Source organism: Cygnus olor, chromosome 4 (assembly GCF_009769625.2).
Source record: "Cygnus olor isolate bCygOlo1 chromosome 4, bCygOlo1.pri.v2, whole genome shotgun sequence".
Lineage (NCBI taxonomy): Eukaryota > Metazoa > Chordata > Aves > Anseriformes > Anatidae > Cygnus > Cygnus olor.
Window position 1 is genome coordinate 18,317,359 of NC_049172.1, and position 25,555 is coordinate 18,342,913.

At 40.7% G+C, this 25,555-nt stretch overlaps 1 protein-coding gene across 4 annotated transcripts in view; it reads right to left on the reverse strand.

Moving 5' to 3' along the window:
- MTUS1 (microtubule associated scaffold protein 1) overlaps nt 1-25,555 on the reverse strand; it is a 113,165-nt gene that overhangs the window by 75,556 nt on the left and 12,054 nt on the right. For all 4 annotated transcript variants that reach the window (XM_040556934.1, XM_040556935.1, XM_040556936.1 and 1 more), the window contains exons 2-3: nt 7,644-9,874; nt 5,837-6,032 (exon numbers count right to left, since the gene is read on the reverse strand). In XM_040556934.1, coding sequence (XP_040412868.1) covers nt 5,837-6,032; nt 7,644-9,698 — 2,251 coding nt within the window. In that variant the 5' untranslated portion in view covers nt 9,699-9,874. The remainder of the gene's footprint in view (nt 1-5,836; nt 6,033-7,643; nt 9,875-25,555) is intronic.

A 25,555-nucleotide genomic window follows, 5' to 3' on the forward strand; every position in this document is an offset into this window, starting at 1 on the left:
CTTCTGCTTTTGCTCATTTCTCATAAACCGTTTGACTTAAAACTAGGAAATAACTTGATCAAAATGGGTGTTTTTATGCTGACCCCTATATAAGGCTTATAAAATATTAATAACATCTACTGCATGGTAAGAGAGCACCTTGTTAATGAAATGTAAGGAAAGAAAATAAGCACAGAAATTATAGCAAGTTTTTCCACTAGTGTACGTAGTCAAAACTAAAGGAAATTATTGTGTGTACTTCAAATTACATCATTTTATGGCTCCTTTCGGGCCTCAAAATGTGAGCCAACCATTCTGTACATGAACGACCAACATGTGCAGCAGAGGCTTAGAGATCAATACTGGTGTGAGGATATACACTGCACCAGGCAGCTTCCAGCAAGCCATTCCTGTTGAGGATGGCCAGGAATGGAGGGCAAAGTGGAAAGGAAACAGTAGAAAATCCCATCTCAAGCACTGAGATTTCAAAAGGCAGGAGTCTTGCAGATATTACCTTCTAAGCCCTCACAACTAATGCTGCTTCCTGACTTCTCATGCATTGATCAGCTGGAAAAAGTCCTTTCAAGTACATTAAAGGTTTCGGCCACTTCATACTGAAAATTCGAAGATAGCTGGTTATGAGAGAGACAGTCACCATGTAGGAGGACTCTCTGGGCAAAGATGACCAAAGACTATTATTATAGACGAGATTTCTCTATCAAACCAGATACCTTCTTCCCCACATCACTTATAGAAGAGTAAGCTCAAAGAAAAGGAACAAGCAGAATGGCTCAGAGAAGTCACCTGCTCAATTGATGAAAAACCACAAGGCAGGTCATGTCATTTATAAGCCTACTATAGACAAACCAAGTTTCTCCCCACGGACACGTCACAGCATTGTCCTTCCAGCAGGAAACATTCCCCAAGGTCCCCTCTGTTAGCAGGTTCTGGCTGGATAACACTGAGCTCAGACAGAGGCAAGCTTCACGTGATACTACAGACACATCTTATACTCCACAGAAACCCATGTATTAGTTTATCCCTTCCCACACTTTCAAAGGAGGATATGGGAGTTTTAAGTTCATTTTACACAGACTTTAATTACTGTAATGGAGCATCACACATATTAAAGAAAGAAGAAGGGACCAATTAAACTGGACAAATGATGATCTTGTCCAAGTTAGTGTACAGGGAACCTGTTTTTAAGATCCATAAAAAGAGGCTGACTGTTTGGAGGCGGGAGGATGGAGGGAAGCATATAGAAAGAGTGGCTGTAGCTACATCTTAAATGCTATTTGCAGATTTGCTCATGGGAAAGTATATGGATACCTTTACGGGTTAACTCCCCAGTACCAGCATTTTGAGAAAGTCCTGAGGGTTTCAGGGCAGAGAACCTGGAAGTTATGTTTGCTTTTTAAAATATTTTTTTCCCCTTGGAAGCATGTCAATACAACTTAAAGTCAGATGGTAGATAGCAGGAATGATAAAGCTGAAAAGTAATTTGCAGTAACTATGTTTGGTTTATTTCCTGGTTCAGCGTCAGAAAAGAAATTCAGGGATTGCGGGAATGCTTTCTGAAACTAAGTTGTTTTGGTTTTGCTTCGCTAGTATTGTGAAAGGCTATACCACAAAGTTCTGAATTACCAAGTTCATATACATGTTGCCAGCAGCATAAAAACCCACCGAAACCATTTGGTTTCAATTTTCTATCTGAAAAGCTCTTCTTTGTGCAATAAATGGCAGCAGTCTTAGTGTGTTATAGCCTGTTCTAGTTTTAACTTGGAAGCTTCTCTGAATTACACATCTAAGTGTAAGATCAAGCCAAAAATTCAATAGAAGGAATTTAGCAATTATAAAGTAACAAGCAAATCAGTATTTCAAAGTATCACTAAAACCTTCTGTGGTTTAATGCAACTTAAGTACTTTTGCTATAGCATATGGGGAATTATTTTCTCTACTTGCAGCATGTCAGAAAATCTTTCAAGATGACCAACTTTTCGGAAGGACTCACTCGTCCAAGATCTTCAAGGAAAAATAGAATTCACAATGTTGAGCTTCTCTTTACCCAAGCTTTCATTATGCTAGTTAAAAGCTATGAAAAGCAAGAGGAGGAAGAGAAGCAGCAAGAGAGGAAGAAGCAGTAGCACTGGCTTAAATCCATGCAAAAGATAACTAAACAACAGGGCAATAGTTCTGCTAATCAGATGGTACTGACATAAAATCAGAGAAAAAAACGGTACCTAAAGTGTCAGAAATAAATGTCAGATCATGACCTACGCTTTAGAAAAGTAGGCAAAAGAATGTGGTTACAAGGATGATTTACATGTCTTTCATTCATTTCTGGAAGTCTAACAGTAAATGGAAAAATAATACTTCTGATATCCCCAAATAGTTCCAATTATGCATAAGACATGACAAAGCTCTCATAGCTAAGACATCATCAACAATGTAAAGTTTCATACAATGGGAAATAATTGAAAGCTATGTTATAATTTTAAGGAAGAAATACAGGTGAAGAAAATCAGAATATGTGGAGGTAAAGCTCCATTCCTTTACAAACTTACTGGTCGATGTAGTCAGCACTATGAGAAGAAAAAGCAGTGCTAGACATTTATGTTTTAGGTCTAAAATAAATCATTCCTATTCTTATTTTATACTACTCAAAACCAAAACAACTTCCTGTGACTCAGACTGTCACAGTGCTTCACGTGCATTTGCTCATACCGCTGGCAGTACAATTTGAAGCGACCTTCCATGGGACACCAAAGCTCCTTGGCTTCTCCAGTCCCCCCAGACCTCTCTTCAAGTCAAAGACAGACCTAACTCTTCCCAAACCCTACTACCTCAACTATTAGTGGGATATTACTCTACCACTGTGGTTATGGATATCCAATTAGAAGGCTGTGTGCTTTTGCTGGGAATGAAAACAATAGTTGCTTTCATTTCTGGCTGATTCAAAGTCCTAAATGAAGGCTCCAAAATTACCCACGCTCTCCAGTAAGAGCCAAGGGACTCAAACACTTCATTCTGTGTCTTAAATTTTTGTATGTGGTTTTACCAATAGAAACAAGAACCAATTTTTAATTCAGCAAAGATTCAAAATTCCAGCCAAGATGCACTAATATGGGTGAACAGTAGTCATCAACCATTTTGGAAAAAGTAATTACAATTATTTCTAGCTTAATGCGCTCTTCCAGTAACCCCAAAAATATATAATGCTTGGAACATGAGTTTTCTTCTTGTCCTCCTGCAAATCCCCTCTACTGTCTCCTGTCTGGGAAAGGATCAGGGAATTTCCCTAGAACATGTTTCCTACTGATTTACTGTGCTACCTCCAAAAGGTTCATTTTATTCACAAGTGGAAAAAAATACAAAAATGTCAGCTCCTGCCAAGTAAGGAGAATCTTACAATTGGCATATTATAGGTGGCATTTTTTTCTTTTATTTCTTGTTCATAGGGGAGTTTCCTGCTTCCCAGTCAAAATGACAGTGAACGATACAATCTATTGCTCACAAGCTGTTTATTATTCTGAGAATAATACACACAAATACATTTTGGACAGATGGACTGCTACTCTCCCCCAACATAAATGTCAGATGACATGTGAGATACACGTGAGCTACACCGTCACTTCTCTTGTTCAGAGCATTCCATGGACTCACTACAGAGCACATTTTCCTGCCCAGTTATCCAAATACGCCCAACAACTGGTTAAGAATTAGCTGAACCAAGTTGTTAGGATTCATGCATTTAAGACTCAACTTGCCAAACTCCAGAACAACCTCGTCTGAATTCAGTGCCGATCCAGTTACAGGCAGTGGGAGCTGTGCTAGGTGACCTCCAGAAGTCCTTTCCATCCTGGATTTAGCTAGCCTGGCTACAGCCTGAAGAAAGCCTGACAGCAAACAACTGCACAGCTACAGAACAAGTTATTTATCCATGCTGCTGGAACATTACCAAGGTACAAGTTTAATACTGAAGTGTTCAAATAGCTTGAACTTGAATAAATTGTTATTCCCTACATCAAGCTAAACTAACAGGGAATTGTTTCATTTACAAGCTACCTCTTGGCCACAGTAAATGTATGTACAGTTTTACCTCAAAAAACTTAAAAAATGAATGGAGGTAAGCATCTGTGGGCAGGGTTTCACCTGAAAGATATGGCCTGGTAACACAGCAGGGCTTTGGTAGCAAAACCAAGCAACTCCTTCCTCTCCTCATCCTACTTCCCCCACCACTGCTTGCCTCACCTGATTTCCATCAGTACTATGTTTACCAGAAAGCAAGGAGAAACATTTAAGAACTTCCTTGACAAGGGACAGGGCAAGTTAACCTGATACAGTTTAATGCATCAAATCCAACTTTGCAGCACCAAAACATGACATGAGAAAAATTAAGGGTGATATGTGCTATGAGCTATGGGCATTGGCAGGGGGATAGGAAAGGATATTAAAGAAAAATTACGCTCATGAGCAACACTGAGGTTCCAGTCTTTTCTGATCATAATGCACAAGTCTGAAATATTGTAGTGCTGCTTCATGCTTTCATCTTAAGCAGACGGTTTCCAATAGGAAAAACTTGGAAGGTACTCTACTGAATACTGCAATTCTAAGATACAACGAGCTATAGAGAGACATTCTTTAGCTAAAGAAACTTGGGGAGAAAAAGTTTTTATTTCCAATAGCAAATGTCCCCCCTTCATTAAAAAATAAACAGGTGTACTTTCAGAAGCAGAAGTCATAACCAGCCATTCTTCATGTACAGCAATAGTGTCATAAAGCTGTTCTGGATTAATAACCTAAGGGACAACAATACACCTACACCCATCTCAGTTCTTCTAATACTATGATTACAGATAGAAGAACTATAGACTGAGATTCTAAGAGTGGCCACAAGTCTTCCAAAAACTCGGTGATTTACAGGTACCCAGATCACTAAGCAAATCCTTCACATCAGCAAGGCTTAAATCATAGAATGAACTAAATCCACTTTCTTTGAGAGACTCATCCCATAAAGTACTATAGATACAGATTTTATCACATTTCACCACCTGTATGCAATTAAGGGGAGTATTTTGGACTCTTGTATAATCTTGGATTGGGTGGGTAAAAAACAGGTTTTGCTGGGTATAGCTGGGTGTGCACACTTTTCAAATTACAGTGTCTTGTAGTGTAGTCATTTATAGCCAGGCTACCTTTGCAATTAGGTATATTGCCACACTTGTTTTTTAAAAAAAGCACATAATTTACAAGAGCATTTCTGAATCTCTACAGTACAATTACAGAATGTAGTTTGCAGGCACCAGATCTGAACAGCAGCCTAGAGACTAATTTTGAGACTTTTTCCCACCTCAGTATAAATCAGTCTGAGCTTAATTGGAGACTACTGCTTGAGCTGCTAATCATGTTCTACCCTTCCTAGAAACTGTAAAGATATTTTGTCCAACCTAATTTTGATATAGGTTACATCCTGAAATAGGTCTCCTTCCCCTTGGAATAGCATACAGTTGCTTATTGTAAAAGCTTTGTGCTTGAGCTCTATATTTTCTCCTTTTCACTTTTGAGGAATTTCAGTTGTACTTCCACTAAGTTTTGCTATATAAGCAAACTACAAATAATGTTTAAATACTGTTTCTTCTAATAGAACCACACACCCCTAAACACACTCCTTAAAAGATGGGATTTTAAGATGATTAGGTAGAACCTACCTTTCTTTTAAGCCTCAGAGTAGCGATTTAGATAGAATCACATTTAACACCAAAAAGGCAGCTCTGTTCCATCAAAAAAAGCAAAGATTACAGCAATACCTTAATTTTAAGAAACTAAGTGGTAGCATTCCAGTGAAAAATTCTCATACCAGAGGTTGATGATAGAACAGTTCCTTTCTGAGAAGGTGCTTTAATTGCGCAGGTATTTTTGTTTTCACTTCCTCTCTTCAAGGGAAACACAGATGGCACCATTTTAACCTTGGATGCTGATACAGCTCGTGGCGTGACTGGGACTTTCTTTGGTGTATATTTCACTTGTGCTGTCCCACCTTTCACAGAAGACATCTGTTTTAAAACAAACAACAACAAAAAAAAAACACAAAACATGACCACTATGAGAAGCTGTTTCCCTTTCTAGCATCTGTAATGAAATACTGACCACACAGGTAAGGGACGTGCTTAGCTGGTTGCTGTTACACGGTCCAACCAAAGAAGCAGTCAGCAACATCGCCTATGCTTCAGAACTTCGACGACTCTCTTAAATGGTTTCCAGTGACACAAAACTAGAAGTTTGAAGATAGTCACTGATAACGACCAACATGTTAAAGAGGTTACAGAGGCCATTTAATGTCACTTTCTTCCTTCCTTGCCCCTCCAAGCTTTAACTGAGCCATGTGATTGTATGACTGTACCTAATCTCAAGACGAATTCTTTACCAAGCATCTACACAAGTTAATGCACTAAAATGTTAGTTGTCATATACAACCCAAAACTTCCCAGCCACTGTCACAGGTTTCCTGGCCTAGATCTTAGGTCTGGACAGAGGAACACGTAAACCCTTTCACATTCAAGTGCCAAAAACTATCAATTCAGGACAAGTTTAAAACAACTGGTTTATAGGTTGTTTTCTCCTACCTCTACCTCTTATACAGAATTCTTATATATCATTACTTGTACCATACCCTGCCTACGTTACATTGAGTAAAGAGATTTTTGCCAACCCAACCCCAAAGCTCTTCCCTTCTTTCCTACCATTCCTTTTCTTTGAAACCTCTTTCCGAGGTATTTAAAAGCAGTACATTGCTCCTGACAGGTAGCTGACTTGTCTGAAAACGTTTCCCAACCCATCATGCACACATACCTTCCGGCCAGGAAGTTCGCACCTTCCAGTTGGCCGACTGCCCAAAAAAAGGCATCCACCTTCTGCACAAAGAGTGGATCCTGGCTACTCTAACTATTCTAATGAGTCCCATCATTACTCAAATAAACGAACTCCCAAATTATTCAAAGCAGACCGTGAAATTAAGAAGTTAAAAACGCTTCACCAAATTGTCGGTCTTGGGGTTTTGTGTTACATGATATTGTTAATATATGCAGACATTTCTATATGTAAATTTTAGAAGTATGTTTTAGAATTAAGTTATGCTTTGAAAGAAAAAAAGATTACTGAAAACAGCAATTTATCTCTAAGATCTATCTAAAATTACAGTACCACTAGAATTATCTTGATAAAAGTGCATATTAGAAGTTATATTTGTAGAAATCTTAACAAGTAACACTGCATGACTTTACTAGCTAGACTGAAATTTAGATGCGTGCTTTTACTAGAAATCTTACTGAGACTTCATGTAAAGCTTTTCATACTATGGAAGAAGATGAAGGCTAAAGACACTAAAAAGCACTTCAAGTAAGCAACTTAACGGTTAAGTAAAAAAAGTAAGCCACTTAATGGTCAAGTGCTTACTGTTTAGATAGAAGTTCAGCCAGTTTGTAAAAATTTGCATTTTTTCTCTCCTTTTAACAGGAAGATATTTCAGCCCAGAAATCAATGTTACAACTGCTGTTGCAGACACAAAACCCATCCCTCAGTTCCCATTCAGCACTGTGCAATGCAGAACCCCCTTTTTTTCAAATGTACAAAACGTATCATCAAATAATTGAATTTCAAAAGCTTACCACAGGAACAGAACATAGGTCAAACGTTTCATTTGCCACATCTTTTAACAACGGTGCTTCCAGAAGAATTCCCATGTTGTTGTTTTGCTCTTTTTCACCTCCCGTCGGGTGGATGTTTTCAGCAGAGGGCTGCATTAACAAGTTTGAACTTTCCATTTTATCACTCCGCATCTCCTTGGAGTCCTCTACGCATGTTGGAAGCGCAGCAGAGAGCGAGGAGCATGCTGAAGCGGTAGTGCCTGCCTTGCCAATGTCTTCCGGGTTCTGCTTCAACGCAGGTGTCTTTGAAGCCCTGTGGGAAGCGTTTCGGGGATGTGTTGCGGCATGTACGACTTGGCTAGCGAAGAAGTGTTTGTTAAGATGTAGCTTATGGGGCTTATTCCCAGGCAATTCCACTTTAGTATCTTTAGCTAGATCTATTTTCTTTTTCAGTACTTTTACAGAAGGGGACAATTGCCTTGGGGAAGCAGCTAGTGAGGATGAGGAGGCGGCTGACAGCTGGGGGGACTGGGGAGACTGTTTTAAGTGCGCACACTCTCTTGGCTGCAGCACAGGCCTAGACATAACCTTTGGCTTGACATTCTTGAAATTAGGTTTGGGAAAACTAACAATCTCAGATTTCCTCGCTTTGGTTATTGTTGACACAACAGGAGACCTGCCCAATGTTTTTCCCGTAATTTGACCTGAATTAGCTTTAAGCAAAGGCCTTCTGTTTTGTTCTCCTATGAGCACCTCACTTGGTCGCAGTTTAGTAGACTTGTCTCCAAGTTCTGCCACAGCTGGAACAGAAAAAGTTGTATTTTTTGATCTCTCCTTAGGAGTTGAAGTAAATAGAGCAGAATCTCTTTCATCAGCCAAAGGACTGAAGACCACAAAAGTTGCTTCACATTTCAGCTCAGGCATAACAGCCTTCTTTAGTTTTGGTACACTGCAAGGTGTCGTTTCAGACACAAAAGGGGTGTTGCGCATATCTTGAAAAGCAGCATTTCCAGAGATGCTTTGTTCTTTGGTTAAGGGTTCACTGTTTTTCTTTGATACTTGTTCTCTATCACCGTTATCTACTGGTAAAAGGTGCTCGTTATTTACGGGACTATCCTTGCGTGTTTCAGCAGTGGAATTCCCAGTTTCATCACGGCCAGCAGTATTCTGCAAGGATTTTGCTTGCTGATCTTCATATGTATTAGCGCATGGATCATGCGCACAAGCATCTATACATCCAGCAGCTAGTTTTCCAGATGGTGCTTCTGCTTCCTGTGGTGCTCTATCAACGTTGTTAGTGTTTTCTATATAGTGTTCATCACCTGCAGAGGCAGGACAACGTCCTTCAAGTTCAGAATAGGCATCTGGGCTTCCTGAAGCCACTATCGTAAAGGAGAAATTTGGGATTTTTTCTGAGCTGATTGCACCAAGTTTCTCTCTCATACGTACGTCATCAGAAGAGCGTTCACTCAGATGCACATCATCATTTTGATCAATTTCCACAGTTCCACCTAAAACGCTAGTAACATCCAATGTGCTCAGGTGGCAGCGTACCCTGTCTTTTATCGTGGACTGCACGTTCTGCTCTGAAGCAGGAAGAGGTAATGCACAGTTTGAGTCAGACTGACTGTAAGGCACCAATTGTTCAAGACTCTGATCTTGCATTTCTGCCACAGCCACATTATCTTTCAGGAAGTTTGCCATTTCTTTCAAGTCACAGTTCAAAGGATACACACAGGTCTGCCCGGTCACAGAAGACTTGCATGCAGCACCTGTATCTCCCAACAGAGCTCCTGAGCAGTTATATTTACCAGGCATCATCTGTAGATGATGTGTGTCAATATGCTGCTGTTTTAAAAGAATACTTCCAAAGTCACTCTTATCTTCAAGAACAGTATCATCTTCATGCTTACTCACTATATTTTGGTCAGTTGAATTACCATGCAATTTGGTGGCACAATTGTTTGAGGAAGGTGTAGCTTTGTCACATGCGTAATTATTTCCATTTTCATCCCTTATAAGTAAGGAAGACTTCAAGCCATTCTTTGCTTTGTCATCTGACTTTTCAATATTCATTTTGAGAGAGAAATTTTAAACTATTTTCATTTTATGCTTATTTAAAATCCCAGAGAATGCAGACTCTACTGAATATTGCAGAAAAAAAAGCTTTTCCCTGGAACATGTCAACTATCCAAAAAGATATTTAAAAAGCAGTTCCTTGTTTTCATACTTTCCAAGAGGATTCAAAAGTTCTAGAATTAAAAAGAAATAAAAAAACTATTAGACAAACCAGAACTTTACGACATTATACATTCTTAAGCTATTAGTTGTGACTTGATTCAAGTGTAGCCATTTTGACCAACTTCCTTTAGGAAGTTAGGCTTTTGCAATGACGATAACCATAAAAGTTTAATTTCCCCAGCCATTTCTCCTCCCATGGGTGCCAAGCAACTTTTGAACTCTTTGGTCCTTTGTAATCAAGTGTGATTTTAGGGCTGCATTCCTAGATTCTTAGCTTCCATACAAGCAAAGGAACAACAAGAAAGGTTTAGTTGTCCAGATATCATCTTCCTGCTGAGACACCAGATGTTCAAATGCCTGCTCATTTTTCCTTCTTCCAACAGCAAGTGCTTAACAACAGGGCACAATTCCTCATAAAGCATGTAGTGTTTGGAAGCCAAAAGCTTACATAGGCTCAAAAATAAGATTCTAGAAAGAAAAATCTGTCCAAACTGAGCACCAGACTGACTGAAGAACCTCTCTGTCACAAGTTGCAAGCAGCTTGGAGAACTCCAGGGAAGAATTGCTGTGTACTTCGCCTGTTTTTATACTCTTCAGCATTTAGCACTGGTTACTGCTGGGGGCAGGACAGAGTTTGGCAGATCTTCAGGCTGACCAAGTATGGTCACATGTATATATGTTCTTATATACAAATTTGCATGAAGATAGAAAATTAAGAGGGATCTAAACTGTAATAATGACAAAACGCTGCTGTGTAAGCATATGTTTAGAACAGATGCGAGAGAAGCAACACAGCAGCAACACTAAGAATCCTAGTGAAGAAAGAGCTTCAGTGCTCATCCCTCTCATCCCTTGATGAGATGGTAGTGAGCAGTAACAAGCCCAGTGTTTTTCCACTGTGTTGAAGGCCTTTCTGCCTGCATTTTGAGGAAGCATGCACAGCAGAAGCAACTCAAGGTCTTTATGGAATTTTCCAAAGGTACCTGAGCTGAACTGAAGAGAAGACAAGGAGATTCCTAGTTAGCTCTAAGGGTTACACCAGTATACTACCCCAGCACCACTGGAGTAGCCAACAGGTAGATGCACATAGAACCCTTTCGGAGTCACAGGAAAGGAATTTCCTATGTAGCAACAGCCTCCATCTTCAATAAAGACACAAGACTAGGAAAGTGGAGGAACAATCCCAATGATGGGTCCTCTACAGTAGAGAAGAGCTGCATATCATCACCTAAAACCTTACAGAAAGGGAAAGAGCTCTCCAGGGGAGAGCAGGGAGGAGGCTGATGTGGCAAAAAGAAAACAAGATTAAAGAAAAGCCCTTGCACCTGTAAGGACAAGTGCCTAGAAAGCACTGAGACTGCACCCAGGTACCAAAACCACAAGGTCAAGAAAGGAGAGAGATTTGAGAGACGAAATACAAAGCACCCAAAGCAGTCCAATGAGCTCTGTAACATGAGTCCATATGAAAGGTCCCTAGTACCAGAAATAAGACCAGAGCACAGCTGAAAGCTAGGCAAGACAGTGCAGATGTAGAGCAGAAAATCAGATCTGTCAGGAAGAAGTGACCCTCTCAGAGCAACAGTGTCTAACCATAAGGGACAGTTTGCTGGATCCATAAGGCAACCAGGATGAAGACTCATTCACTGACAAAGGTCATAAGGCAGCTTTTCCCAGCTGAGGAACAAGGAAATTAGACAGGTGTTGAACATCTCCACACATCTGGAGTGTATTTTGTAGGGTCCACAAAGTCTTGAGTATAAATGCAGCACTGTTCTAGATCTGCAGGAGGTTGTATGCTCACAACAGACCAAACACAGAGATGCTTTTAGCCCACCACCTTTTCTTTACATGGAACTTTTTACCTTCAGTCTGAGACAGATGCTAAAAGACTGCAGAATGGGGAAAACAAGCCACCAAAATAAGACAGTAGCCCTCTCTCTGCTTCTCTCCAACCATTTCCAAAACAAAAGGCACTGAAGATGAAATGCTGGACTAGACAGCTCCTGCTTAAACTCTCCCAGTTCCTTATGGCTGGTCTAGATCCTTTGCACACCCACTATTATTCAGTCCCCACAGACGCATGAACAATTGTAGCACCCTTATTTTAATGCTCCATTATGAAATGGAAGACAGGTTCAAGAGTTCATCCACAAAAGTCGTCCCTGGAGGCAGGACAAGAACCTCTCCTGAATATTTTTCCATTGATTTATGTCAATCACAGAATCAACTTCTGAAAAACGTTTGCAAGCTTTGCTTTCACCGTTGTTTTGACACACACAAACTAGTTTCTACTTGTTTGAAGACAAACCCATAACACACAATACAGCTTGCTCACCTAGTCATGCAACAAGAAGTTAAGAGATTTCATTTTGCTTTAGCATTAGCTCAGGTGCAAAAAGCATTCTTACCTCTTTCAAAAGCCTTTGCACTACAGAAAGTGGGGAACTCCACTATGCCAACTAGCAAGACTCAGGTCTCAAGAATTTAAAGAATGACATCTTAGCTTACAGTATGGATTGCTAATACGTCAACATTTGAAACACAAGAGAAACGGCTAAGTAAACCTTGATATAATCAATGCTTAAGAAGCTCCAAGAAAAATAAAAGTAGCTTTGAGACCAAATAGAAAAATCAATAAGTGAGTTTAAGTTGCATATATATATGTGTACATGTACGGACAGAGTTCTGTTTGCTCAGTCCACCATTAACTAGAACATATGCAAAAATATACTTCTGATTTTACTATTTTAAAGCTGATTTTCACTTCAGTAATCCATTAGATCAGCTTCAAATACTGCTTTGTACCCACATTTACAGTCTAAAAGTGTCTTTCACACAAAGTGAGACATTTCTAAGGCTTAACTATAGCATATAACAATTTGTAACATAAATTAACATTAGTCCTCAAAAATTTACATTCTGTAACTCTGCAGGCAGGGTTCATATGTTCAGAACATACATTCATCAGGCTTATAAGCTTCCTGGTGGCAAGAAGTTCTTTACATTTATGACCTGCTACACTAGGTCAAATGACGTTTACCACAGCCACTACTTCCTCTATGAGTGGTCAGTAGCAGATACGCAGACAAAATATTTGCCCTTCCCAAGAATATTCTTTCCCAAGAATACACTGTTCCTGACAAACTAATGGACTTAGGGAATTCTCTGAACTAAATACTACTATTAAACTCATTTTGAGTTTATCTATCAGGCCTCTAGTCTTTTCCCTTCCTCACCATACATGTAAGAGCTTGTGGGAATGGAAGCACTGCTTTGGAAAACAAGGGAAGGGAGCTTGGCAAGCAAATTCTAAAAAGACAAGAGATGAGCTGCCAGTGGCCCCAGATTCAGGAGAAATACACTACAACATGCAGAACAGGGTTCAGAGCAAGATTTTGCAGCTTCTACTAATCTACAAGGCTAGGGCCGTTTGCATGTGCACTGTAAAAGTACCAGGGGACAGAGTGTGACTGGTTCAGTGCTGGGTAAATTAGAGCCAAAACCATAGCAATTAGTATAAATAAGTCAAGCTGCAAGTTTCCAAATTACTACAAGAATGCAAGTCAGCTTGCAGTACTCTTACAAGGCATGCAGTAACAATTAGGCTTTTCCTGGTGCTCCATCTGGAACTGGGTGCTTTCAGCCACGTAGTCCTAGCACTCAATCCAACCCACCAGCTATGTTGGCACGTTCGGTACCACGGTGGGTGGTGTGGGAAGATCTGAAAGTCAAGGGTGCGCTCCTACGAGCAGGAAGGCAGGCTAGAAGTGTTCCTGTGTAACTTGAGTTATTTCCCATCCTGATGAGTCTGGGTCCGTGCTAATTCATGCTATGAGAAAAGAGGATGTTAAGCTTCTGGAACAACTTTACCCAAACATTTATAACATTACAAGTGCAACATGCTCCTAGAAGTGAATTACAAGAAGTGCTCATCTGGTAATATCACCACTTGCCTAAGAACACACAATACCATCAGTGTTGGCACTATAGCTAAGCAACTTCTATATGCTTTAGTCAAAGTCATTTGAAAAATCAAAATCAATATGAGACACTTGCCACGGTAAGCAGAAATAATGCACAAGTTCTGTTAGGCTGCTGTCTCTATTTCCAAGTTTAGGCTGTTGTTTGTAAGCAAGAAGAATCAGCCATTCCAATGGATTTATACAGTGTCTTGGTAACAGAATTTTGCATCCTTTAAAATAAAAATCAGAAGTTGGGAATTATTAAAGTATGTTCTGGGAGAACTCTGCATTCAGAAATGGAAGACTGGCCCACTGACTTTTCTTAAAAGTAAAATAAATGCTTCTCTTACTCAGTTACCCAAAGACATTTGGAAAAAAAAAAAGTCTAAAACTGGGATCTAGCATTGGGGTATTTGGAGGTACAACAGCCTGACAAGGAAGTTCTGCAAATTCACGCCTTTCCCCACTGTTTTATAGCACCAGGCCAGGTGAAACTCACGGAAGTAAGAGATAAGCGCACACAAGCTGGTGACAAACCCTAGCTATAAAGCAGCACAAGCAAGCAAATGTATTTTATTATCTGAGATTAAGCACATGATCAAACAAAACCAAAGCTACCTATTTGAACATGCAGGTCAGAATCCCAGCAAGCCTCTCACTTGGATATTCTGGCACTTTCCATTGCTGGGACTTAACCAGGCACTCATTCTTAGCTTCGTTAAGATAGTATTAATTGCTACAAGCAGCACAGGGATTTCAAACTGTGGTGTGGTACGACTGCAATACATGGTCAATTATATACTTAGCTATCACTAGCTTAGCAAATGCTACTACAAACAAGGACTGTGCCTGGTTTTCCACAAGATCAGTATTCAGCCTGTCACTTTTGAAACTTGTAAAAATGACATTAAGTTATTACTTCCCAGTTAAATTACAGTCACAAACTTTTCAATAAGATATTTTTGGGTTTTCAGTGTGTTTCCCCTCCAAGCCCCTCCAGTTTTATCAAAATTGGCATTTTTACCAGCAGCAACCTAAGTTCCTGTACAAGTAAGGATTGACTTTCAGGTTGAAATGAAAGCAGAGAGCTAAAACTCAAACAAGACAATAGCACGTTTATTACAACGCTTCCTGGGAAGGTCAAGGTTCAAGTCTTCCTTTTTGAGAGATCTGATTGAGCAGGTAGCACAAACAGGACTGGGACGAGCCAAGCCTGACGTTCACCAACCCCAATCCAGCATTTGAGTTCTTGGACTGAATAGTAGTTACAAATATTGCTCATCTTGTCTGTTGCCTGGATTTCAGCTAAACTGAGTTTTCCTCCATTGCTGCCATTGCAGAGGTGCATTTACCCAGAAGCAGGCACGCAGTGCACCAGAATAGCTATTGCACCTTGAATTCTCACTACAACCCGGGGAGCAGGGAGGAAGGATGCTGCTGTTGGCCTAAACAAAAGAATCACCTCCAAGTATTAAGTCTACAAAACTGTGATTAAGCAAAGACTTTTTGTCTTCTGCTAGTCTCCTCTTGACTGAAGAATACAAGGCCTTCACAAAGCAGCAAACACAGAAATAGCAGAAGCACTCTACGAGAGCCAGAACACCACACTGCAAAGGTGGTGGCTAAAATGCCAGTCATAACTCTGGGGAAAAGAAAACAGTTCTTGTTTCCTAACAGTGAGCCGCAACTTAGTCATGCGTGGCAAGTCAGAGCAGAGATGGCTTTAACCATTACCACTGAAATAACTCCCGCATTAGATATTTGCCTTCACAATCAAGTTGTAATGCCAAACAAATATACCACAATGTGCCAGGCAGCATACACTGAAACTACTTCAGGTTATATACTGACTTGAAATTTTTCATATTCCCGAACTATTTTATGAAACATCTGTGCCCACAGGCCTACTGAGAGTGCTACACAACATTTAATGGACATCATTGGTATTGGGGCAAGTACAAAGATTGTGTCCTTAGAATAAGGTAGTTGAGGCCACAGAGAGACTCAGCTGCTCCCATACACGTGTCCTTTCAGATCTTCACCTAAAACTGAGAGACAGTTCAGCAACCGGCTATATTTAACACCGACATACAATATGAACTAGTTTACTGAGCATTTGGAATACCTCCAACATAATCTGTAGTGAAGTAAGATACAGTAAGTCCAGCAGCATTATTTAGCTCTAGTGGATTATTCTGTGCAACAAATCTGTAACCCAATTAAGTACCTGAAAAAAGCAGGTCAACACATCCTCTAATGACCGAAAAAGTAGCATCCTTGTCACGATATCCTTTTGCAGTACAGATTATTAGTCAAGATGCTTAGGATTTCTCAAGTTAACCGGGTCAGAAGTTTAATCAGCTCACAGTTTTTGCAAACTCAAAGTTGCTTACTACGCAGAAGTCATCGTTCAGTCAAAGTCGGCCACAGCCAGCCAAGAAGAGTTTCCACTTACCTTATAAGAAATCCTATCACTGAATTAGGACTGCGCAGCAACAGAGTCACAGCAGAACTGAATTCTGAAGATTTTATTTGCCAATTAAAGAGCAGGTGTTCCTATGCACTTTCCGTATTCAAGGCTACTGATTACATATACGGGAACAAAATCTGCTAACACTTCAACAAACTGGTTAACAGAAATAATATTTTGGTAGCCAAATAGGAAACAGCTCCAACCCAATGACTGGAAGTCCTAAAGGTGCAGCAGTTGTTGAGGACTTTCAGCAAGTATTGTTGAATACTCTTTTAAACCATATAAATCCTAACAACATCACTGATATTTCACCTGCAATGTTGCATAACTGGCATCTGGACTAACTGAGCAACTCACAACCATTGTTCTAACTGTTGTAGTCTCGAGGGAGGAAAAAAACCCTATCATATTGTTTTTATATTCAAAAAAATGTTATGTTCCTTACAAAGGAAACTGTTTCCCACAGTGAGATCAGTTCTGCTGCTTGAGTTTGTTTTTATATTTTATTCCTTTTTACATTTTTTTTGTTTATTTTTGGTCTCAGAACACTGAATCCAACAGGGACTGGCCCTGCAGAGCAAAAACATAGCCATCTACCTCTGTAGCAGACAAGCTACAAAAACAAAGATGCCGTGACAGTTCTGTAGAGCTGCTTTGAGAAAACAGCTTGATTTACACAACTCTTAGGCCAGGGGGGATGACAGTCAGTGCTCTCTGGAAAGCACAAACTCCCACGTGCAGCTTCACCACAGCTGCCTGCAGCCTTGTGAGAGCTCAGGTTCCACTTGGCCTTCACGGGAGCAGGACCAGAGAGAAGGGGAAGCTGGGCACAAATTGCTTGCAAGACTGCCGGGATGGGGTTATTTGCCTGACCTGCATAATCTGGGCTGGATACAAATGTGCAGCCGCCCTGCTCTCTGCAGACCCCCTCGGCTCCAGGGAATGGGCTCCACTTGAGCACAGAGCAGCAGCACTTCTCTGGAGGGTTCTGCATCCATTAGGCAACAGTGGGACTCGATGCTACAGCCTAGAAAGTGTCCCATCAGTCCTTCAGTGACTGCTCAGGAATGCTGCAGTCTAGCAATGAATCATAATTTCTTTGTTAAAATGCAAGAGGTGCAAACCCATTACTTTAACACTTCTCCTTGAAACAGGTTGCTTAAAGTTAAGATCAAATCCAAATGCTTTTTATAGCTTACATTTTGTTCTACAGTACAGCCAAACCTCTACACCAGAGCTTTCAGATAGCTGAAAAACTATTTCAACTTCAAAATACTAACCTCACAAACAATTCTCCCTGTTTGTCTACTTAGCTGACTTGGCAGCTTCCCACAAGAGCAAAGATAAAACCAGATCCCACAAGAGTAAATACACAACCAGATCTCTACAAGCACCCTGGAAATAAAGCTTTACGTGGCCCAGAATATTAGCTTTCATTTCATCTGAAGACTGACCAAAATCGATGCAAGGGACAGTGACAGAAGCGTTACACACCTGGTGCCACATCCATACCCGCTGTTCTCAAGTGAGCTTCAGCTCCTGCTACAGCTGCCCCTTGAGCTGAGGGGTGCAGAGGATGCTCCACATGCCGGGAAAGTACTGCTGCTGTGCTACAGAGGTAAAAAGCTGCACCCTACTTTTATTATAAAATTAGGTCACAACTCTGCAATAACTGACAGACTTTTTTTTTTTCTTGCAAGGATTGAACACACATTAGACATGCTATCCTCCATCAGATGATTCACTCACACACATGGATAGACTCTCTGAAGCCTCTAGGACTTGGTGCCATGCAGGAACTACCCAGCCTGCAATACAGCTCACCTCACATTTAAGCCTTTAGTTTTTGACTTCACCAGTTTTATAGGCCTGATAGAGGAAAACCTGAATTACTTATGAACAGTAATAGCAGTGTGATTATTTAAGGACACTGATCTGCCGCAGTACATTTTAAGTGATCATTCTACAACCAGACATACAGTTGTGTAGCAGGAACCTATAAAATACTATTTCTCAGACTAAACTACACTTTAGACAGTTAGATCTGCAGTAGAAAATAACTGGGAGAACACACAGATAAAGGGGTCTTCCACTGCTACCATGAGGGGGAAAAAAAAAGAAGCCATTGTAGTGGGAATAAAATACTGCAATTTCTACAGATTCTACCTAAGGTCAGGCAATACAAACGTTCAAGTTAAATGCTTTATTTTCTTAAAGTTCAAATCTCCTCCTGCTCAAAACTGTAGAGAGCATGTACAGGATGTACAGCTTCACTAGGTGCAAACTTCTCCAAAGCTGTGCTTTCCAGGCTGCTCCTCCAAGGACATCCATCGCTAAGAGGGCAACAGAGACAGAACATTATTTCTGGATTTATGTTGGTCACTGACCTACATTATTTAATTCTGGGAAGTCAAATGAGGAAAAGTAACAGCAGAAAATGGCGGCTGCTGGGTCAACTAGTCGTTTGACAGGACAAAGCCATGAAACTATCATTCACCTCAGCAGTAAGTCAGAAACACCGGCATTTCACACAGCAAGCATTGCACCACTCTGTAATGCAGGTGGAGAACTCCCACAGGGGGCTAACACAAATAAAGGCAGTACAGTAACTTCATACAACTGATCTTACTTCAGCACGTAGATGAGAAACTGCTTCCTGCATTTCAGCTCAAAGACACAAGAAAAATAATTCTCATATTTAAACCTTTCATAGCATGCTTCTGTGGGAATGAGGAATGAAGACTGCTGAAAAACAAACTACCAAAATTGCTTCAGTGCTGATACAAAAGTGAACTGAACTGTCCTGTGAACCATGACCAACTTTTTTTTCCCCAAAATCATCACAGTAAGTTTAAATTTGTAGGACAGAATTATTTGATCTGTGGGCATCAAGTTCAAAGCACATTAAGAACATTGCAATTTCTATATTTCCATCTAGAAATCCACCAATTTACAGTACACAAACAAGGATTTGACGTCCAGCTCAGCTTCTTGAAGTACTCTGGTAAATGAAATCCCAAAATGCTGGGTAATCCTAAATTGAGATGAGTCGCCTAGACAGGGTGGGAAAAATAAAAATAGAAAAACCCCAGCCTACAGACACACACCCAGTGCTGAGTAATCCAAGAAAATAAAGAAATAAAGAAGTTACAAAGCTTCTCCTGGTAGGAAAACACATCGGCCTAATTGCCGAATGCTGAGTGAAAAAAGGTTCAGCTGAACACAACGTACAGGAAGCATTCACACAAGATTTCCATTTGCTGGTGCTCCCACTTTTATTTCTCTAATTTCAGAAACTATTCGAGCTCTCTGTTCCTCCTACACCAGGTCTTGAGGGACAGTCCTACAACAGAAGAGTTTCCAGCTTGACTTTTTTTCCTTCAAACGCACCATCGGGTTTCTGTTTTCTGTGGGCCAAGTCAAACATACCAGAGGTGTTTGCACAAATCCCTGGGTTGTATACTCCTCACAAATGTCAACTGCAAGCAATTAATGCTGTGTGAGGAGCTTTCTCCAGAGGAAGCCGCCTCACAAGAAGCAGGGATAGAAGGGGCTGGAATGTAGAATGCTGGCAATTAATTTTCTGGAAAGTTAATCAACATCCAAGACTTCAGAGAAATCTAAACTCACAACTAACACATGACAGGTAAACAGCTTCTACTGAGGTATGCATATAGGTCTAAAAATCAAGTTGTCAGCATGTCAGACAAGTCTTCCACATCAATAAACATTGTTAGGCTGAGTCCCTTGATCACTTTTTTTTTTTTTTCACAAATCACTGTAATGCAGAGAATAGCAGATGAGAAAGGCAGCAGGAAAAAAAAAATCATTTTCAGAATATTAAACTGTACTAAAACCTCCTGAACTGTTTCACACAATCTTCTTCTCCTCACCCAAACCAGAAGCAAGGCCAACTGCCGACTTAAGCTCCCAGTTTCTGAAGTGTAGAATCACAGAACCACAGAATTGTAGGTGTAAGTCTTCCCTGTTGATCTCCCACCTCTGAGTAGGTGCTCAGCATCTGGTCTGTATTTCTCCCCATTGTATCTCTGAATTCCAAGTCTACATGCAGATTAGGATTGAGAAGATGGGGGGGGGGGGAGGGGGGGGTGAAGAGAGGGTTGTCTTGTTTTGATTTTTGTTCACTTCCCCCCAGTTATTCAAATAAAAGCTGGCAACTCCATATACGTGCTATGAACAATCTGCACTCATTCCTAAAAATTATTTGAGGTATCAAATAATAATACAATAATTCCATATACACAACAGGGAGACTTCGGTTTCATATACTAGGTAATAACGCAAATGAAGCCCAAGCCAAGCACATGCTATAGGAGAAGCAACATTCAGGATACTAGCTGGGAATGCTTTTTATCTTCAACATACGAGAGATTCCCTGAGTCTCCACTGGAAGAGGCTTGCACCTTGAAAATAAAGAGACAAGCTGGAAAGTATGCTTTGATTTAAACTGGAGAAAGTCTTAGCTAACATAGGAACTGCTACAGTCATCAGTGCCTTCTCCTGTTCAACTCTACTCTTGGTGCACCAGCTTAACAGACAACTTCTGGATATCTGTCCTATCAGTGAAGCATGATTCAGTTATTTTGCACAGAATGGACTGAACACAAGGTACAGCACTAGCCTACTGTGCTTACTTAAACAAGCCTGCTTAGCATCAGTTTCCACATGCAAAAGAAAAACTGAACAAACCTCGGTGTTCAGGTTTATTTATATGTCAGGTGCTTGCATGTTTGTTCATAAAACCACACACTAGAAAAACGTATTTTAAAAGCTGTTTGACAAAACAATCACAAGCCTAATCACAGCCACAGCTTTAGTGCAGTAACACACTGGAGCTTACTGTTAGGATAACTTGATGAATCAGATGCCTATCTCTGTCTTATTCTTTGATACAAAGGGTAGCTCATTTATATTCTACGAGGAGAACATACCAGTTCTGGTAATAGAATTATGAAATACTAGTTCTTTAAATAACACCAACTATATGTGCTAAGCATATATATGTTGGGTTAAGCATCCAATATAAAATATGTATGCAAATCAACAGTTAGATCAGTGAATAATTCAAATCCCACACCAACTACAGGAGAACTTCTATCCTGAGCAAACAATGCAATAACAAAGTCAAAGTCAGACTGTGATAACCAAAATTAGAGCATCAGCAACCACGAGCATCAACACCTCACTGTGCAAGAGTCCACATTTGTGGAGTCCACAGCCTGGAGAGATTCACCTTGCTTGTCCCCAAAAGGTCAATGCATTCAAAATATTCACTATGAGGCAGGAAACCAAATGCCAACTTAGAGAACGTTCCCGGGGTCTTGCCACCAGACCTCTCTCAAAGGGAGGCTGCCAAGTTTCACGCATCTCACGTTACACGAGCCACAAGATGTGACAGCCCTCTCATGCCATCCCACCTCTCTACCAAGATGCACAGAGCCAGCTGGGGGCCAGCATAGCCAGCAGGCACAGGAGGAACCACCTCAGCAGCCTGGAACCGCTGAAGAGATGCAGCTGCAGGAATAAAAGCTGCTCGCTCAGGTGCAGCAGTAACAGCTACAAGGACTGTATCAGCAGCAGCATAAGGGGAGAAAGGTTGGGGAGGACCCCAACCCAGACTCTCCTGACTGCAGGCTTTCACACCAGCCCTCCCCACAACACATACAAACCCCAACAAGTTCACACACACGCAGCCTTAGAAAGCTACGGATGGCTGAAATTGTGTGTGGGGGGGGTGGGATTACAGATTTCAGTTCCTATCCAATCTAGCCTGCCAGTTTATACTGTCCTATTTTATTCTACCATCAGTGGAAAACATACACTGCCATCTACAAACTAGTTCATTGAGTAGTTTCTTGTGCCCTAGGAGTTGGCTCAAGTCTTACCAAAGCTTTAGTGAGCACAGGAAGAAAAATTAAGATCCTTCCTGAAAAAGGTACTTGAATAAGAGTTCTTATCTAAAGCAGAACTGCAGGGAAGACTTCTAAAATACCATCTAGAGGAAAAAAAAAAAAAAGCATAAGAGGTACATGAGAGTCACAAGATCACTCTCTGCTTAATACCTAGCATATTCAGAAAGAAACAAGACGTCAACGTTGTCATGATTATTTAGAAAGAATATATACAGAGAAATACCAGCCTCTAGCTCCTTCTCCAGACAGAAGGTGTTTGCAGACTTCCAGATACTTTTGAGTGGCAGGAACAACTTCCTACACAGCACAAAACTCAGCAGCTGTACTGATGCAAACACAAATCACCTGCTCTCACCAGCTAAAACCTCACTGGCAAAACACAGCCAGTTTACAGCTGAAAGTCAGGAAGCCCAGGCTGCAGAACTGAGAAGGGCACGTTTGCTTTTCAAGCACCTGGATGCAAGATCGCAGCTTGATCTGAGGTTTGGAAAGGCACAAGATATGCAAGGATCATGAAATTGCATTTTTTCCCCGTCTCAAAGCCCATTGCTGGGCGTCAGCCAGCACTGTGTGATCGCTTCAGATTCCGTGCTCATTTAGACCATGATATGGGAAAGGGAACTCGCAGTCCTAAGCACCCACTTGCCCCATGAAGCTGCTGCACTGCTTCCCTCCGTTCGCTGAGGATAGGACAAGTTGGGAGACTAATGGAAAGCAGCACGTTAGTCACCTGTGACAATGGCTTAGTCAGCTATGATAATGGTTTCTCCTTTTCAGTTTAAAAAATACGCCTGTGCTCAAACACAGAGGGGTGCAGAGCAGAGTTCACAGCAGTTTCACTGTCTCCATTTGGTTAAATGTTTAAACAGATTCAACTTACACTCCTCCGGACCTGCTGGTTGGAGATGTCAGCCCACAGGGCTACAACTTAACCCTTGCTGGTGCTGCCAGACACCTGACTCTGGTCGTAGTTTCCATTGTTTTAGACACTAATTCTCACACTTTTCATCTCTTAGTGCAAAGAAGATGAAGACATTTTATATATTTTAAAAAAATAGTAACCAAAAAGCCTAAGAAAAGTATTGTTACTAGTCCTACTCTACACCAGCAGAAAGCCACAGGTAAAGATGTGAGGGACAGAAATACAGGCATGAAACTAGAAATAATTCTAGAATTATTTTAGAATTAAAATTGTGGACACTGAAAATAACATTTTAAAAACAAAATAGTAGACAACCCAAGAAATTGTGAATTTAAAATATTATTTGTTGCACTACAACCCTGCAAAAGCTGCCCCTAGAATAGAAATAGAATAGATAAAAATAGAAGGAATTTCTGTGAACAGAGACCTATATCCAGACCTGACTCCCACATCCAGTCCTTCTACCTGCATATCTGTTTCAGGAAGAAAGGTTAAAAAAAATGAAACTAAACTAAAACAAACAACAACAACAAAACATGCACAACACAGCAGAGCTAAAAGTACAGGCAAAGCCGTGGCTATCTGTTCATTTGACCCAAATCACCTGAATCACGAGGGGAGAACGGTACCAAGACCGAGGCAGCCCACTGGCACCCGAATTGAGGCTTTTTAAGCAGTCCACAGCTTGCCTGTGCCTGATACTGGTTCTGTTCTCACGTGCTGGGTACTTGTTTGGAGGTTAGTTAGTCATACCTAGAGTCCAACTCTATTAAAACAGCATTTATTACAGTTTGATAATACATTCAAATCAATAACTTTGTTAGCTGAATATTTAAATACCTTTTGGAATACTTCATTTCCTATTCTTCCCCCATTCTAGGCATAGGTCCCCCCTCCTACAGAGAAGCTGACTAGATTTCCTTTACCACCTTTCAAAGGTTTGATTGATCTTTCCTTCTATTTATAAATCAAAACACTGATAGCTCCTACTTCAGGATCTTAATTTAGCTAAAGATAGCAACAGACGGGGGAAAAAAATGCTTTAACGTGACAAAGATCACAGATCACCACAGATATTGAGAATGCAAAAAAAAAAGTCACTAAGTGGAGCCCTATTATCTCAGGCTCTCCATTTTATGAACTGCAACTTGATTGTTCTTCCCAAACTTCTACAGAAAATGGCACATTTTACTAGTTTTGCCAACACATCAGCCAGCCTTCCAGGAAATAATGTGTCAGCAACATATGGAAACTACTTGCAGGGTTTTTTTTGGCATTTCTCTTAGCCTGGCATGTTTTTAGCATTAATTGTGGAAGCCACTAATACTTCTGTTTTAGCTCTTAAATTTAAAACACCAGGGGTACATTAAAATCAATGACAGTATGTGGTTATCATTTGATGTAACTTACCAAACCTCCCTCACAAGGATTATCAGCTCCTAAATAATTCTTGTACTTTCTGAAGCTGTATGCCTAAATTTAGTCCAGAGTAAACATTTTAGTTACAAGTAATCTTATTATCCACTGTGTAGTAAACAATAAAGAGTAAGAGCCACATACAAGTGTATGCTTCTGCATTTAACAAATAAGCAACTTCTTAGAAGCAACCCAAATAAACTTGGGAAGTTACTGAGAATACAGCAGCATCTCATACAAAGGCACGGGGGTAGGAAAGAATCAGCACAAACTTCTTACCAAAGTCAAGGCCCAAACATTTTAAAAAAAGATGAGTTGAGGCCGAGATTAGTCATCACAAGCTCTCCTCAGTGCCATACACCAGAAGACAAGTAAACAGCAAGACCAAGGGGGGAAAAAATTAAAATCAAACATAACGAAACACAGAAGCTGGACTATACAGAGCTCTCTCGAGATGTCAGCTTTCAAAGCTCAATTCAGCCATGCAGCAATAATAGGCTCCAGCTACAGAATTTCCCTTGGACTCTGCCAGCAGTGCATCAAAGCTCGCCATGTGCTAGCAATTCGTCGTATGAGTAGATCTGATGAGGACTTCACAGGTTTCACAGGTGGCACTTGCAAAGACGTATTCTCTGTAATGGTTCAGATCGTATTTACGGCTAGGGATGAGAGCTCTGTCCAGCAAAGTAAGCAGTCAGTTTGCCTGGCCATGCCTGGAGCAAAAGGAAGCCGGCCTTGCCAAACTTCCCTTCCTGTTACTTGGTGACTTTTGGAGAGCCTGGGCAGCCACTGCACCAGGAAACCCTGCCACGGGTGGCTGGAGGGGCAAGAACAGCTTTAAACCCGAGAAACCTGAAGGTCGAAAAACCTACCTGTATGATTTTAACATCGTGTTATTTCAATTTTAAATAGTTTAATTCAAAAGTAGTTTAAACTAGCACCAGGGTGAGGAAACACTGCCCTTGTGCTCCAAGTCTCCAGGAGAA